The following is a 15,867-nucleotide window of genomic DNA, read 5'->3' as shown; positions in this document are numbered from 1 at the left end:
ATAACCGAAATTCAATTCAATGCCCACATACAACACAAATTCCAGAGACCTTTCATGAGCAGTTAAATGTCTTCTATAGATATCAGCCTTCTCCCTCAAGGCTATTTCTTCCATCAAAGAATGGTCCAAAGCTTTCTGCTACACTCAGATCAGGAAAGAATTCCAAGATATTCCGTTTTGTCCACCCCCTGTACATATTTTGGTATTAAGTGTATATTAGAGTATTGACGTGAAGGCAAGAGTAAGGAAAATGGCAGTTCTGCTCAGACAAAGCCTCAGTGTTGATCTCCCCACACGCATCTGTCCTCTCACCACGTCACGGACGACTCCCTGCCTGGCGTCCTCCTCCGACTGGACGGCCCTGTTCAGCTTGCTCAGCACAAAGACGCGCAGCTGCTCGTTCTCCAGCAGGCGGCGCACTTTCTTCATGTTGAGCCAGCCCACGCCCTGGCCCTCCAGGACGCTCTGCACCACCTCCTTCAGGAACTGCTGGTTCTCGCTAAATAGGGAGAATAATTTGTTGGGTTGCACTTTTAAAATCGCTTTGTGTTCAACACAAACTGCTCACACAGCATTTAAAAATTTAAGGACAACTGGAGACAAATTCCCTGCGTGTGGACATGCTTAGCCAATAAAACAGGATTCTGAAACTGCATTGTATTCTGCAATGATAGCAGAATGACAAATTACAAACAAATTATCAAGCATATCCCAGTTTGTTCTCCTTTTTTCTCTAGAAGGCAGTCAGGCAGACAGAAAGAGTGAGGCCTGAGGTTTGAGTACAGGGTACAGAGTACCCAGCAGTACAGGGTATGAGTACGGAGTATCCAGCAGTACAGAGTCTCAGTACGGAGTATCCAGCAGTACAGAGTCTGAGTACGGAGTATCCAGCAGTACAGTCTCTCAGTACGGAGTATCCAGCAGTACAGTCTGAGTACGGAGTATCCAGCAGACTAGCCTGGAGTATTTCAGGTGGTTAAGGGTCTTGCTCAAGGGCCCGACGGTGACAGCAGTCTGCTGGCTTGGGATTTGAACCAGTGACCCAGTGACCTTTCGATCATAGACACAGGCCACACCAGCTCAAGCCACCCTCCCCATTGTGTAGATTTGGGGGGGGGGGATGCTGTTGGTAACTCATTCTGAGAGATCATTGATCACCTGGTGTTGTTTGCTCGCCCCTGGGGAGAAGGAGACTCTCTCTTCACCGTCGGGCTGTGCTTAATAACCGAGGACTTCTGGTCCACCAGGGCTCTCGCTGGCCGACTGCCTGCTAAAGTGAAAGGCAGTGTGAGCGTCTTCACAATTAACCTCATAGTGCACAAGCAGGCACAACTGCATGAGCACACACACAGACACACACAGGTTTGTAATTATATCTTTGCGGGGACTCTCCATCCATTTCTATGGGGATAACTCTGATCCCAACATAACAACCTGAACCCCTACCCAGTCCTAACCTTAACCACAAGTAATCAAACAAAATAAGAGACTTAGTTTGACTTGAGTTTTTAGTTTTTTGATTGCATTCACAGATCCTTGTGGGGACCTGACCATCAAAATAGCAGGTTTTTATTACATTGTGGGGAACATTTGGTCCCTACAATATAATAGAAACATAATACACACACATACACACACTTCACTGCAAGCTGACAGCATGGGCAAATAGAAGACCTCCACACACACACACACACACTTCTCAATTCATTAGCACCACACACTTGGACAGCCGGTGCAGAAAGGGGAGAAATCGAAAGCCTGCTACAGCTATCAGCAGTTAAGGAACAACCTGCAAACAGTATGAGAAGATAGATGGTTCTGCTCTGGTGTCAGAAAACAGGAGAAAGCGGAAAGAACAGGCGCTCGAAAGACCCATGGGCGAGACGTCTACACTCTGACAGCACAGGAGGTCAAGAGAACGGCATTATGGGGCGCGGGGGGAGGAAGAGGAGGAAGACGCCGCTCCATATACTTGCGTAAGACATCCAAGCAGAAGTCACACAAGTATACGCGTTTCGGCCGCCATCGGGAGAAAGGCGGAGTGCGGCACTAAAGCCGGGCAGATGTCAGATTTGTGCTCACGGCCCAACAACGGAGTAGCCAGGGAAAAGCGAGTGCAGCAGAGGATGCTGGGAGAAGGCCTGACGGGCTGAGGAGGCATGCAGCTCATGCAAGGGGGAGACCCACCTTCGCCGCTCGCTGGGCCGGCTTCTGATATTATCTCCATTAGAGAATTTAGCCCAAATACTGGACACAGAACCCACAATTAGTGCAATTAAAAACGAAACAAAACAAAACAAAAACAAAAACAAATCAGGCAAAAAGAATTCAATTGCAAAAAAGAACAAATTCATGTCACAAACACACACAAAAACAAACAGAAATGCACATTTGGAGACAAAACTATTAAAATGCAAGCCAGAGGAAATTTGACAGGCACACCAATCTATCAGCATTCATCGAGGCATCTCCAGTTCAATCCCACATTCATTTATTTTACATGCAACTTCTGCAACATGTCGAGTATAAAGGGGGGATTTGACTCCTATTTATTCAAGGCTAAGTGTTCATGTAAACACTACCAAGGTACAGGACCAGAGAGACTAAGTCTTAAAGGTACGCAGCTCCTGGATTAGGAAGACAAAAAAAAATATTTCTTTTCACATCCTGCCATTATATAGGACAAGAGCCTGGACAGTGGAGTCTTAAAGTCAACACAAGCTTCTGGGAGTTTTATGATGAGAGCAGAAGGACCAATAATTGGTTCAGAGAGACTTCAAATTGTAGAGGAGGCGGGTCCAAGCAACTAGACATCTGATTAGTTGGTCCCACCTCCGCTAGTTGCTTAGACCCACCTTCTCTACAATCTAATTGGTTATCTTTCTGAACCAATCACTGTTCCTTCTGCCCACATTTTAGTGTAAAACTCCCATGAGCGCAACACATACTGTTTAATGCTGTCTTACTTTTATGTTTTAGAGTCCACGTCTTCATGCTTATACGTCTCAGTATTTGCACTACGGCCAACAAGAACGATGTTTTACTATGACCCATGTATCACATATCTAAGATATCTAAAAAGATACTGACTGTTGACTTCGAGCTGTCCAGGCTCATATGGCAAGCGAGGTCTGGCCCATCAGAAGCATACGCTGCCTTTATCAAAAGCATGGGAAGGTCATGCTGAAGGGCATGCACTGCGCTCCCCCTCCCCCTCCCCAAAAGGTGGCGCTAGACAGCCACCCGTGTAGAAAACCACAGGGGCGACAGAAGCTCAGGTCACATGCGAGCATGCGGGCGAGCGAGGGAGAGGAGCATGTCCAACACTATGAGAGAGGCCCAGGAGGGCAGTGTCGCGGAAACAAGGAGCAAAGGTGGCAAGAAAAAGTACGGAAATCAAAATGAAAAAATACTGCCGAACGACGTTGTCGATAAATGTGCAGAAATTAGCATAAAAATCTCACATTAGTGCTGAAATGAAAATGGAAAGTTTTTTGCCTGGAATTTTCCAGTCTTTTACTAGCAAAGGGGTTAGTAAGCTATAGTGATCTCCAGAAATATGTATTACTATGGACAGAAACACATGGTGGGTTCTGGTGGGGTAGAGAGAGCACTAGTGAACTAGTGACGTACACAGCAAGCTATCACACTCTTATGCGGGCATCAGACGGCAACGTACCCGGACTGTCAGGATCATCTGAACAGAAGGGGGTGCAATAGCACAATAACATATATATATATGTAATAGAATGCCAAATGTAGCCACTTTTCTCCATTTGCCAACTACCTAATACATGCCCGGCTGTTTATTAATACCAGGACTCTTTTTCAGAAAATAGAGCTTAATTAATTTTAAGTAAAAATTTTGCAAAGAAAGCAAGAATGGGTATTTTAAGTACCATAAACCCAAATAAAGCCTTCCTGAACTTTGAATATTACAGCAAACAATGATGATGGCTGACTGCCTTCTGAAGTATGAACGGCACAGACAACATGGAAAGAACAAAGACTGCAAGTGCAGCTGCGCGGGAAAAGCTGCGAACGGCACAAAGACAACAAATAATATAAAAGGAGCTTCCAAAGGCAGAGGAAACAGTACGTGTGTGACCTGTCGATTCAACCCCCAGCTTAAGGTAACGAAGGTTTGTAAACAAAAACCAGATAACAGAATATTCAATTAAAATCAGTATTTATGGACTGATACCCTCTCAATAACGCCATTTAATTAAACAATGCGTTTAAAAACAATCTGTCAGTGGTAGAGGAGGTGTGGTTCTTACTGTAGGTCAAATGTTAATGAAGAATAATGTCAAAACCAAATGTCAATGTTAGGGAGCCCAGGGAGAAATGTAAGGGTGGATATACCATAATTCTGGTTACAGTAAAACTGGGAAAACAAGGGGACAGGTGAAGAGGGGAAAAGGGACTGGGGAGGAGGTACCTTTGATGCTGGGGAAAGGGGTGGCCTTGTCTCGTGCCGCCTTGTTGGGCAAACTCAGGTTGGACAGGCTGAAGCTGGTGCCGTGGTTCTTGTAGAGGTTACCTGAAATGCCACATGAGGCCCTTAAATGACAGCTGGAAATGACCGGCTTGGCCAGGGGCTGCTGCCCCGCGTGCATGTACCCGGTGCCAAACGCAGCGGTATTTATGATCACGCTACACACTCTCGTGGACTTTCGGTTGTTACAGATTATGCATTTATGCTGTGTTTGTCTCCATGACGACAAACCACTTCCTAAAACAGATTAGGCGATATATATGCGGCCGCGCAGGGCGCCGTCTTTCGAGGGGGCACCGAATTAGCTAAATGTTGGTGCCGGCACCCCCTTAAGGCAGGCCTGCTGTGTTTTTTGTGTCAGTCAGAGCACTCACTAGCGAAGGACATGAGGCTGCCCAAGCCCTCGTTGCTGGTGTTGGACACGTTGGAGTTGGGCGTACTGCCCCGGGAATCGGACTCGCCGTCGGAGTCCCCAGGAAGCTTCAGGCTGTTGGGCCGTAGGGGCTTCTGCGCCCTGTGAGAAAGGCGGAGAAGCCAAAGTACCCTTACTGTCAGCTTCAGAAACAACGCAGAGGCCATACACTCAGCTTAAATAGCAGCTCCATTGGTCATAGAGCAAACGAAAGCTCATCAAGCATAAACACGCAGGCATAAAAACATGACATATCAAGACATGGTCATTAAGACACAGGCAAAAGTTACCGGAAACCACCTGATTGGTGGGGGAAAATTGCGGCGTAGAACTGGACGAGCAGAAAAGTACAATAATTAATAGATTTTACTTAGCAAATTGATTTTAGTTTAGAGTTAGGAGTCCAAAGTTATTAGTTGTTTTAACAAACCCCGTCTGTTTCCAGCATCTAATTTTCAGCGGGGGATAAAAAGCAGCTTCTCTGTTTTGGCTCTGAGGCGGCAGAACCTTCAACCAGATGGCAATGGAGCAGAAAGGTGAGACAGGTGCGATGAGCCATTGATCACAGCGATGGTCTGGCTGGATGTTTAGCAGAGAAGGCAGAGGGTTCAGAGCTACCGACCTGCTGGATATCCTGGCAGCCTGAGGCATCGCAGGAACCAAACCAAGCCCAACAACGGGCTCCCTCAGATCCACCACACTTCACTGAGAACCACCAGGACTTGCCTTTTGACCCCTGACACCCGCCAATCTTGCCTGCGCCCGCCATGGACCGCCATTAGGGGGCGCCACCGCCAATAGCGTAAAACCACCGAGTGCACAGAGGTCATGGTGCTCATGAACATTTCAGCAGCCCGTAATGAAGACGGCAGGGAAAGCACAAGAGGACAGTGTGGGACAGCCATGAGCCGACCTGTTTTGGGGTGTGCCGCAGTCACCGTAACGAGCCAGAAACTGAGCTCTTAAGATGAAGACGGCCATAGAAATACAGTGCGCCTGTCTTCAGTTAAGTTTTGGTTCATGTGCATATTATATATATGTGTGTGTGCGTTTTGTTAAATTATATTAACATTTATTTGTGTTTTTGTATGAAACATGTTTTGTAAATTTTAAACGCCAATACAGCCATTTAATTTTGATCTACTGGACTTTAAATGCTCAGTATCAATAAGAGGTGAATGTAAACATTGCCTCCAATACTTGGCGAACACTGACATGTGCTGCCCATTCGCTCCATGCGGCCGCCGACTCGCTTTCCAAACTTCTGTAATGGGGCCGGTCGCTCACTTGTTTCCGGTGATGCTCTGGTTGAAGTTGGGGGTGTAGCTCTCCCCCTGCTCTTCCACACGCCCCGCGTCGTCCTCGGGGGGGAAGCCGTACTGCGGCTCAAAGTAGGGATTATCATACTCCTTCCTGGGGCCAGCAGGGTCTGATGGGCCCCGCGGGGGCCCTGGCTCGCCCTCCCGCTGCTCGGGGCCCGTCCTGGGGGAGGGCTGTGCCCCCAGGCCCGGGAAGCGGTTCTGAGGCGCCCCTCCAGCTGGATCCTCCACGCCCACTGGCTCTCCCTGTATCACACACATCTGCATTAACGCACCGTCTCACTAAATGGGGGATGTAATCAATCAGGCTGTGTTTGGCCTCAGAATGCTACAAGTTGATATAATGCATAAGCAGGGACTGCTAGACAGGTTTAGATGGTGTGTGGAACCGCAAGAAGGTCGTTGGGTCAGATGCCAGGGTGGGGGATACCACCGCTGGGTTCTGGAGCAAGATCCTTAACCCCCAGCTACCCCAGGGATTGTTTGGCCCTGACTTTGCAAAAAAAAATTAATTAAAATATGTACAATGTTTTGGATAAAAAGCATCTGCCAAGTAAAATTCCTCTTAAAATAATAAATTATAAATTATTAGGGTATAACTTCCATGAAAGCTGTATATGTGAATTAACCTTCATGTACAGCAGTGAATGGACATTTAATAGATCATACAAAATATTACATTATCTACAATAATCTAAACTAAATGCTTAGACTGAGATTATTCTATCCACAACAATGTTCACTACAGCCCAGGGGCTATGATGGAATACCCACATGGTTGGCGCTCTGGATGATTGTGCTGGGGCTGGAGTTGGTGGTGGTGCTGGAGCTGGATTTGGGTTGCTGGGTGTCGAGAGAGCCGTCTGCCTCTTGGGGCAGATCTGGCCCATCCCCCCGCCCTTCCTGGAAGTCCTGGATCTCCACCTCGCTGGCGTCCCCGAGGGCAGCGTGGCTGGGCGGGTCCACATCTGTGACTCGCGAGACAGGGTAGCGTGCCAGTCAAGTAACAATCACAGCACTGCAGTCATCAGCAAACACTCAACTTCAGGGCTATGTCCAGTTCCCCGCTGCAGGGGGACTGGCAAAAATAACTCACTCTGCATGTCCCCTTGGATGTCACACTTAATCATTTCGCTGACAAAGTCCCCGAGTGAAGAGTAGGAGGAGCTGGAGTCATCGTAGTCCCCGCTGTCACTGTCACTGGAGTAAACAGTATGCGGAGGGCTATTCAGCACCAAACACCAAAACAAAACTGAAACTAAAGTTTCAAAGAAACTAACTGCCAACTGAAGAAAAAATATATATATATATATTTTTAAAATCACATGCAGACAGTGAGATGAGAAGAGCCATTGATTATTCAACAAAACACTCTTCTCCAGTACTCAAAAAAGCCTGGGGTGATGAAAACGGAACCTCATGTGATCAACTATAGATGAATTTTTTTTGCATGACTTGAGAACTATTTGCATAAAGAACCAAAGATTCAGCTTAAGCTACCAGCTAAAATCAAAACGCCAAAACAGCATAAGTCATGTTGATAAAACGTCTATTTACTTGTCTTCCATAACTGCTAATCCAGATGCAGAATAGCATGATGCTGAGCTTGGGGCACATCTCAGAAAACTTTGAGAACAATGCCAATCCATCACAGGACACAAGCTTTGGCAATCCAGAGACACAACTTCACATATTTACATGTCTTTGTACTGAAACTGTACACAAAGAGAGGCGGGGCTGGGATCTGGACATTCAAAAACACTTCTAAGAATTACAAAACATTACCAGTTATACTCCTATCATTTACAGGCTTAATCGAGGGAGAGAGACAATATTACACCTGTTAAACAAAAAAAAAAAAACTGTTCTTTCTATTTCATTACAGAATTTCTCTTTGATGAACGTGCTAAAGAGTTTTACTCAATTTCATAAGAGCAATAAGACCAATAACCCCGGGTCAAACATTACTGAAATTCTAACGGGAAAAACGACATTTATAAAAATTCAGGTGGAAAAAAGTGATAGTAATCTTGTCTCTGAATTGCAGAAATGATCATGGCAGCACCTGACATCAGAGGGGTCGAAGTCATCGTCGTTCCCCTGCTCCACCTCGCTGGGCTCGCTCAGAGCCTGGGACAGCTTGGAGTTCCCGTCGTAGACGCGGTAGTAGATGGGCTGCAGCTGGTGGGCAAACCACTTGGGCTTGTCCCCGATCAGGGAGGGGTCAAACACATCTGGGGGAGAGATGGTCATACACCAATCAGGGAGGGGTCAAACACATCTGGGGGGGGGGGGGGGGGGGGTCAGGGAGGGCAGTGGGTCAGTTCTAGCTGATAATACACATCAAGTTTTACTTTCTACTGTCATGTGTGTTCAGAAGAGCACAGTCAAATTCTTATGTCACAGTTGCAGGGGAGGAATGAAAGGACAAAGCAGTGTGACACCAGACGAGGGTGCAAGACAAACAAGACGCAACACATGACTAAGCAAACAAATTAGCAATAAAACTTATATGAACGATCCGTATTAGTCGTTACAATTACACAATTATTACATAAACTAAAATAGCATGAATCAATTTAAGCATAAAAGGGATTATAGACGCTAATAAAATGGATTGAATCGATTCCAAGGACTCCATGACTCTACATCACAGGCCTGAAGTGCCGAGTCCTGCTGGTTTTCCAGCCTTCCGTTACCTGTGAGCCGGGTGTGAAGTCTCTGGCCAATCAGAATCAGTCATTATTACACTAACTGCCTGGGAGAACTGAAAACACGGCCTGGATTTGGAGTCGAGGGCCCGATTTGAAGAGCCCTGCTCTATATGACAAAGGTGAGGCAGCCCTGTAGCCGGTCCGCTCACTGTTGTGAATCCTCTGGAACGCCTGGTTGGTGGGGCTGAGAGACCACTCGCCAAAGTACTCCACCGCCTGCGTGCGGGACAGCTTCTCGGTGAAGGAGGACTGGCGAGGTCGCGAGGCCAGGAAGGAGGTGGCCTGGAAGGCCACCACGGGCCGAGGGAAGAGGCGCAGGGTGCGCGTGTGCATCTGGAAGCCGTGCAGCACGTTGGGGGAGTTGAAGAACCTCACCATGGCAACCCTGCGACAGCAGCCAGAAATGGAACAAGTCATATCGATGCCTCAGGTCTGAGAATCCTGTGGTACAGACTGCCTAGGGGCTACTGGGTCATAAACCGTTGGTCTCATCTTCTGCATTCTCGCAATTCAGGTTTTTTTAGCTAAAGTAATTAGCCTAGTAGGTACCAGCAGGCAAAACTGAACACCGATACCAAAATAAACACACAAAAATTCCGAGTCATTATCTTTAATAGTGTTAGAGATATAGCTGTGAGGGTACCCCCCCCCCCCCCCGATCTGATGGGAGGGGGTCTCTCTTTCATCTCTTTGGTCTCTACTGGTGATGGGATTTCACACTGAAACTCCAGAAAAAACTGCATTTTCCTTGCTTTATTTTGGTACCTAGTTTAATGGGGCTTGTTATAAGCTTATATGTGAAAAACGAGAGTGAAATTTACTAATATTTTGGCTAAAGAATTCCAAAAAAAACCATTGCATTTCAATTGATCATTTCAGTGATGAGATAAACAGAAATAGGTTAGCAAAAAGGGAAAAATAAACTTATTTTTGTGATAAAAAAAAACAGAAATAAGTTGAATCAGAAGCATTTTGGGCTGGTTGTTACGTTTCCCTCCAACGCGCATACAGTACCTGTGCTACCAAATTTAAGAAAAGATGATGACATTTTCAAAGTAAAGAAGGGTACTGTATTCCACACCTGGTAGCAATGTCCACAGAATCTACGTCGTTCCCGTAGATGAGAGGGTTGAACTCAGTGGAGGGGGTGGGTGCGCTTCCTGCACCAGGCCGCACGGGGACCTCCTGACCTTCGTGGAATTTCTCCAGGTTGAGAATGGGCTGGGTGTTGAGGCTCATGCTGGCTAAAGCCTTAGGAGAACCAGGAGATGGCGGGAAAAAAAATACAGTTAATCCAGTAGCACATGAACATGGGCCAAGCATGCACTTTCATGTCAGGTGTCAGACAAAAAGCAAGCAGAACCATAACAGATACAGGCAGCCATTTTTGTAGTTCTCCACTGCTACTTATAAGCAGCATGAGAACTTGCTCATTAAGTTGGATGCTGCTTCAACATAAAATCTAAAACAAATCATAATGGCAACTGACACCTGAAATAAAAGCGTCACTTACGGCTTACTGGAAGTCTCACAATTCCCAAAGCAAAGGGAGGCAGTGTCTATATGTACCTCATTCAGGGTATGGCCAAAAAAGCAGGTTGGTTGACTAGCGCAATGTAGGATAGAGACTTCAAAGGTGTAAGAATGGACTCCTTAGCTGGGAAATGCAAGTTGTTACGTTTCTGATGAGACTGCCTGTTAACGGTGAATGGGTGCACATGCTTAAGCCAGAACCAACTTTACAAACCATTAGCAGAAGAGTGCGAATGTCTCGCTTTCACTCTGAGCTTTCAGTTCAGTAGCTGAAGTTGAAACAAAGCCTGCCGTCAGATAAAGCTGGTGGATTATTAGTGTTTAGTTATGACAACCGTATAATACTGGGAATATTTGAAATGGAACAAATGACAAGCAAAGCCATAAGGTCCTGATCAGATATCCGTGCAAAAGCATGGCAAACAGACCGATAGCAACCTTGTGGTCAGAAGTGAAGATCTGCCTTTGTGTGATCGCAGTCAACCTTACCAGACACTAAAGGATAAAAGACATGGAAGGTCACATGACAGACGGGGCCAATCGCTGAGCGTCAAAAACATGATCAGGTGATCACAAAGACAGAGGAGACTACCCTCCACATTGTGTGGGGGGGTGGTCCTTCACATCTCAAACATGATAATTAGAACATTAAAACAATCTTAAATTATTATCTAGAGGCTGTGGAAGCTATTTTGAAACAAAGGTTATACCACATTTCTTGGTACTCTGAGAAACAATTTGTTAAAAAAAAAACCAGCTGACTTTCAGAGCTTCCGGAAGATGAGAATGGGGGAAGACATCTATCCAGAAGCTGAGACATAGTCCATTTTATCACTGTTGTGCTTTTTAAAGACATAAAAATTCAGTTCCTGAGCAGGGGTGATAAGGTCTAACTGAGTTTCATTCAGATAAGTCTGTCACTTTAATCCAGTGGACAGAAGGTCACCATGTCAAACTAAAATAATTTGCAATTACTAATAAGATTTAAAGTACAATTATGTAATTGCCATATACTTATTTGATGTGACCAAACACAGAGATACATAGACATATCCAGAATGTATAAGCCATCTATTAAACAAATATTGAATACTACTATTATATATTTATAAAGTATTATATAAACAACTTCTACTGCCTTAGGCCTGATGCATGACCAATCCACAGACTTCATGTGAAAACTTGATGCATATTTACAGTGGCCACTTTATTAGGCATATCTATCTAGTAAAGGTTAAGACCTAGGTTCCACCTCCAGAAATGCAAGGGTTGACAATTTGTGTGTTCAGAGAAGCTTTTCTGCATACCACTGTCACATAGATGCACTTGTGGTATTCCTGTCAGCTTTGCCATGTGACCTCTCCCAAACACTGTAGCTTGTAAAAATCGTCTGGCATCAACTATTACGTCATATCCAAGATCCTCTAGGTCACATGTCCTGCCCATTCTAATACTCAGAAAAACAATCACTGAAACTTTGTTTCACTTTCAGATATACATTGAGTGGTGGGCCCTAGATTTCATGATACATTTATCAGGTTGTCATAAAGTAGCCACTGAATGTATATTTAGAAACTTTTTGGCAACAGAAAGCTACTTGTGTAAATATAAATATATGACTACATTTGTTTATTATTCATACAAGTAAGGCTCACTGTACTGACCAGGAGTAAAGGAAATACTGTAATCAAGAGTAAGTCCTGCGACATTCAGGCGGGACAAACTTGTGCCTACGTCGGTCATCATGTTAAAGTTCTGTTAATCAGATTTATATACGTGGTTGGAAGGTCTCTTCGTGACAAAGCGGACGTCACGGATCAGGCCCAGAGGGATACTGCCTACTGTGGTTTGTGCAAAGGTGTCGTTACTTAAATCAGAGACAGGGGGAAGGGCACTGTCCCTAACCCTAACCACATTACCTCAAGCCCCTAGAAATCAGCATGGTCGAGGGAAGACGTAAGAAAGAGACTCACAGTCAGCCGAGCGTCAAATCGTGAAAATGGCACACGATTACAGAAAGGAGGGCGGTGCAAACTGGCATCAGTGCAAACAGTACTGCCGTAAATGAAGATATCGGATATATTTTTGAGTTCAAATGTCTGCCCTGCATTACTCCGGAAAGGACGGGGAAGCGGCAGCGGTAAAATGCGCCCATACCTGCTTCAGGTGCTTCTTCAGCTCGTTGGCCTCTGGCTCCGGTAACTCCGGCAGGTTCTCAGCGTTGCTCGGCACGATCACCTGCAAGGCATCACAAGCTGGAAAACCCAGCTGGCATCCGGCCACTCTGAAGCCAGCCAAGGGCAGACTTTCCTGGGCAAATCCTGCCGCTGCTCACGGCCTGCTCTCATATTTATCAGCTCCTCACTGCGTCTTATCCATCAGATGCTTTTATTCATCTCAGAGAAGCCAGGGGAGCCCTGATGCTGTGAATGGAGTCTCCAAAGAGCCGTACAAAAGTGTCTGCACTGGTGGCCCTTTGGTTATGGCACTGCGTGAGAGATGATGACCCAGGGGATGATGATAGGACTGGGAGATTGAGAGGCGCAAGAGCACCAACCTTATTGCAGTCCAGGTCCACCAGCCACACATCGTCTGGCATCTTGAAGTCCGATTTGTACAGGAAAAAGCTGGCTGGAACCCCAATGATGTACGGGGTGGGGGCAAGGAGAAGCTGAGAAGAGGACATCAAGACAAAGAGAAGATAAAAGAAGTGTAAGACGATGCAAAATGGTAACAATGGCTGCAAGTAGCAGAATGTATAGTAACCGGATCCATGGACCCTACATGGTGCGAGGCTGATATGTCATTTATATTTAGTAACTTGAAATTCTGGGGCCCGTGACAAAATGTCCCCCTGAGTCTCCAGTAATGGTTACCACTTTCAATGTGAAGAAAAACAGTTCCGCCCGTAAAATTTCCCGAGTCATGTTCCCCGACCATAAATTATCATTTTTTTTCATATTCAGGAGCCTCTATACAGTGCTGGGATCCTGAATCCGTCAGTGTATCCATGTCCCTCATATGGCGCTGGGTGGAATCAGTCTGGCAACAGCTGTGGAAGGAGAAGCTGTTTTTCAGCCTTATTGTGTGGGTACGCATGAACCAGTAGCGTTCGTCTGATATTGAAATAAGGAATAACCAGGGTAGGAAGAGTCTTCTGTGATGCTGAGGGCCTTCTGGTAGCAGCGGTTGGGGAGTTCTCATGTATCTCTTATTGGACTTACTGAACCCTGGTGACACTCTGCAGACATTTACACACCAGCCAATAGGGGGCGCTGGACAACGTACCTGCTCAGCTGATGCCATGCAAGTGGGCAGCAGCGGGATGACGGGAAACATGTACTCCATGGGGTAGATCATGGCGACTAAGGCCATCACGCTCATGGACAGGGCGTTGTAGTCGCGGGATTGGAGGACCACCTGTGGGAGGAGCAAAGACGATGGCGTGAGGTCACCATCGGGGCCCTAGGCCAAAGCCTGACACTGCGAGTGGCAGGTCAAGGAAATCCACACAGAGGCAGCTGTCAAATGCCACAAGTTGTTAGTTCCACAAACCTTAAAGAAAGTTAAGTTTTACGGATTTACCCTCATATAGCAAAGGGTAAAGCGTAAATTTCCTTACAGGCGCATGTTACCTTTTTTCCCCATTAGCGCTTTCGTAAAATCTAATCGCCGATATTTTTGGCGTAAATCCAGATTTACTTAAGTCGGTTTTACGCACGTCGAGAGCTGGCTATACTGTCAAAATAAAACACAGGAGTCTGTGTCCTTTACCGCACCTTTACCCACGGTGAAGTGTCAGTGTACTCCAACATGAGCCTGGATGGATACTCACGGTCATATTAAACACTGTACCCATACAGGCTGTAACGTCAAATGAAGTGCGGCCTTCCGTGTTATTAAAAGACCAAACTCACGAGCAGCATGCTTCAGATGCCTGGTGAAGCCCTGACACACAGACTCAGTACCACACCAATTACTAACCACAAGCCTTTTGAATGACCTGATAACTGCAATGCGTGAGATTACAGCCGCTTAAAATGCCTGACATGCTTCCAGTGCCATGACTTTACCACTTGGGGGCCCTATCTGCATTAAAGGCAGATGAGAACCAGGTTTTAAGCTTGATATTTATGTTGGAAATCCTTTGGTTTAGATGACTTTGCAGTACAACTGGAATAACAGTATGGATAATGAATACACAGAATAGAATATCTTAATTGTCATTGTGTGTGTGTGTGTGTGTGTGTGTGTTTATGAAGGGTGAATTAAAATGCAGCAGTGCCATTATATTTTATTTAGTATCGTTCGGGGACCTAAGGACAAATAAGAATAGCAGTGGGCGGAGCCAAAGAGAGGGCCAATGGGCGGCACCCAGGAGGCGGGGCTACCTTGTGCTCCAGCAGGATGCAAGAGAGAACCTGCAGGCAGGCATCCACCCCCAGCAGCTCCAGGGGCAGGTGCAGGGGAAAGTCCACCATGGTAAAGCGGGACGAGTCGGGCAGGGCGAAGGTGAGGGCGGGCTGCATGTCGCGGGGCAGAACCTCCACGTCCGCGCGCTGCTGGCCCGCCGTCGGCACGGGGGCACGCAGCAGTCGGTACACCCAGGCCTCGATCTCGCGGAGGTCCTGCAGCAGCACCCCGCTGCTCTCCTCCAGCGTCAGGGCACCGGTGAACACGCGCCACATCGTGTCCCTGCGGCAGGGGACACCGGCCGGGCCAGACAGTGACACCCCCGCATTACAGGCTCAGTTCCCAGGAGAGACTCAGAATTACTCAGCATTTTACATCAATATTTCAGGCACAATATCCTAATGATTAGGTACAACATGAAGCAGATGGGGGGGCGGGGGCGGGTTACGTCCAGCTATAATATATTCCTGTAATAAATATTATAATAAAAGGCATCACTTTCATGACACAAAACTGACCAACAGAAAGAACAGAACATAGGAGTTCAGAGCATATTCCTCTTTGGCTTTAGATAAAAGCTTTTTTTCCTACTAAATCATATTACAGGCCACCAAAATCACGGAGAAATCATTGCTTTTGCAGTGACAAAATTAGTATCAACCGCACGCTGAGGGCATTTCTGTACCAAGGAGAGGGGAAATGGATATGTTTATATTAATTTTTAAATTAAGATTCTACATATATGCTGTACTTAGACAGATAGATGGAAAGAACTTTGACTTAGATTTACATTTATCTTAATTTGCCTTATTAATGTCCCTTCCCAAAGGAAAAAAAAAAATCTATTTGTTTAATTAGGACCATGAACGATGAGGGATCACCAGAGATTGAAAGCAAGAATGACTTGTTAATAATTCTGCCTCAAAATTTTATCTCAGGCATGTAACGACAACAACAAATATTAAGTATTATTAAGCA

At 46.0% G+C, this 15,867-nt stretch overlaps 1 protein-coding gene across 17 annotated transcripts in view; it reads right to left on the bottom strand.

Annotated features, from left to right (window-relative positions):
• Window positions 1-15,867, bottom strand: part of LOC111851848 (MAP kinase-activating death domain protein-like) — a 51,780-nt gene that overhangs the window by 19,800 nt on the left and 16,113 nt on the right. For 13 of the 17 annotated variants that reach the window (XM_072698523.1, XM_072698537.1, XM_072698531.1 and 10 more), the window contains 17 exons: window positions 14,868-15,171; window positions 13,765-13,896; window positions 13,034-13,147; window positions 12,634-12,714; window positions 10,915-10,971; window positions 10,025-10,194; window positions 9,093-9,328; window positions 8,295-8,463; window positions 7,326-7,429; window positions 7,004-7,197; window positions 6,198-6,475; window positions 4,873-5,012; window positions 4,442-4,543; window positions 3,680-3,697; window positions 2,188-2,247; window positions 1,159-1,270; window positions 313-499 (listed from right to left, as the gene is read on the bottom strand). In XM_072698523.1, coding sequence (XP_072554624.1) covers window positions 313-499; window positions 1,159-1,270; window positions 2,188-2,247; window positions 3,680-3,697; window positions 4,442-4,543; window positions 4,873-5,012; window positions 6,198-6,475; window positions 7,004-7,197; window positions 7,326-7,429; window positions 8,295-8,463; window positions 9,093-9,328; window positions 10,025-10,194; window positions 10,915-10,971; window positions 12,634-12,714; window positions 13,034-13,147; window positions 13,765-13,896; window positions 14,868-15,171 — 2,458 coding nt within the window. The remainder of the gene's footprint in view (window positions 1-312; window positions 500-1,158; window positions 1,271-2,187; window positions 2,248-3,679; window positions 3,698-4,441; window positions 4,544-4,872; window positions 5,013-6,197; window positions 6,476-7,003; window positions 7,198-7,325; window positions 7,430-8,294; window positions 8,464-9,092; window positions 9,329-10,024; window positions 10,195-10,914; window positions 10,972-12,633; window positions 12,715-13,033; window positions 13,148-13,764; window positions 13,897-14,867; window positions 15,172-15,867) is intronic. The other 4 variants (XM_072698525.1, XM_072698528.1, XM_072698529.1 and 1 more) reach the window with 4 other exon arrangements.

The sequence above is a fragment of the Paramormyrops kingsleyae genome, chromosome 13 (genome assembly GCF_048594095.1).
Source record: "Paramormyrops kingsleyae isolate MSU_618 chromosome 13, PKINGS_0.4, whole genome shotgun sequence".
Classification (NCBI taxonomy): Eukaryota; Metazoa; Chordata; class Actinopteri; order Osteoglossiformes; family Mormyridae; genus Paramormyrops; species Paramormyrops kingsleyae.
Note: the sequence above shows the minus strand (reverse complement) of the source record. Positions and strands in the feature narration are given on the sequence as shown.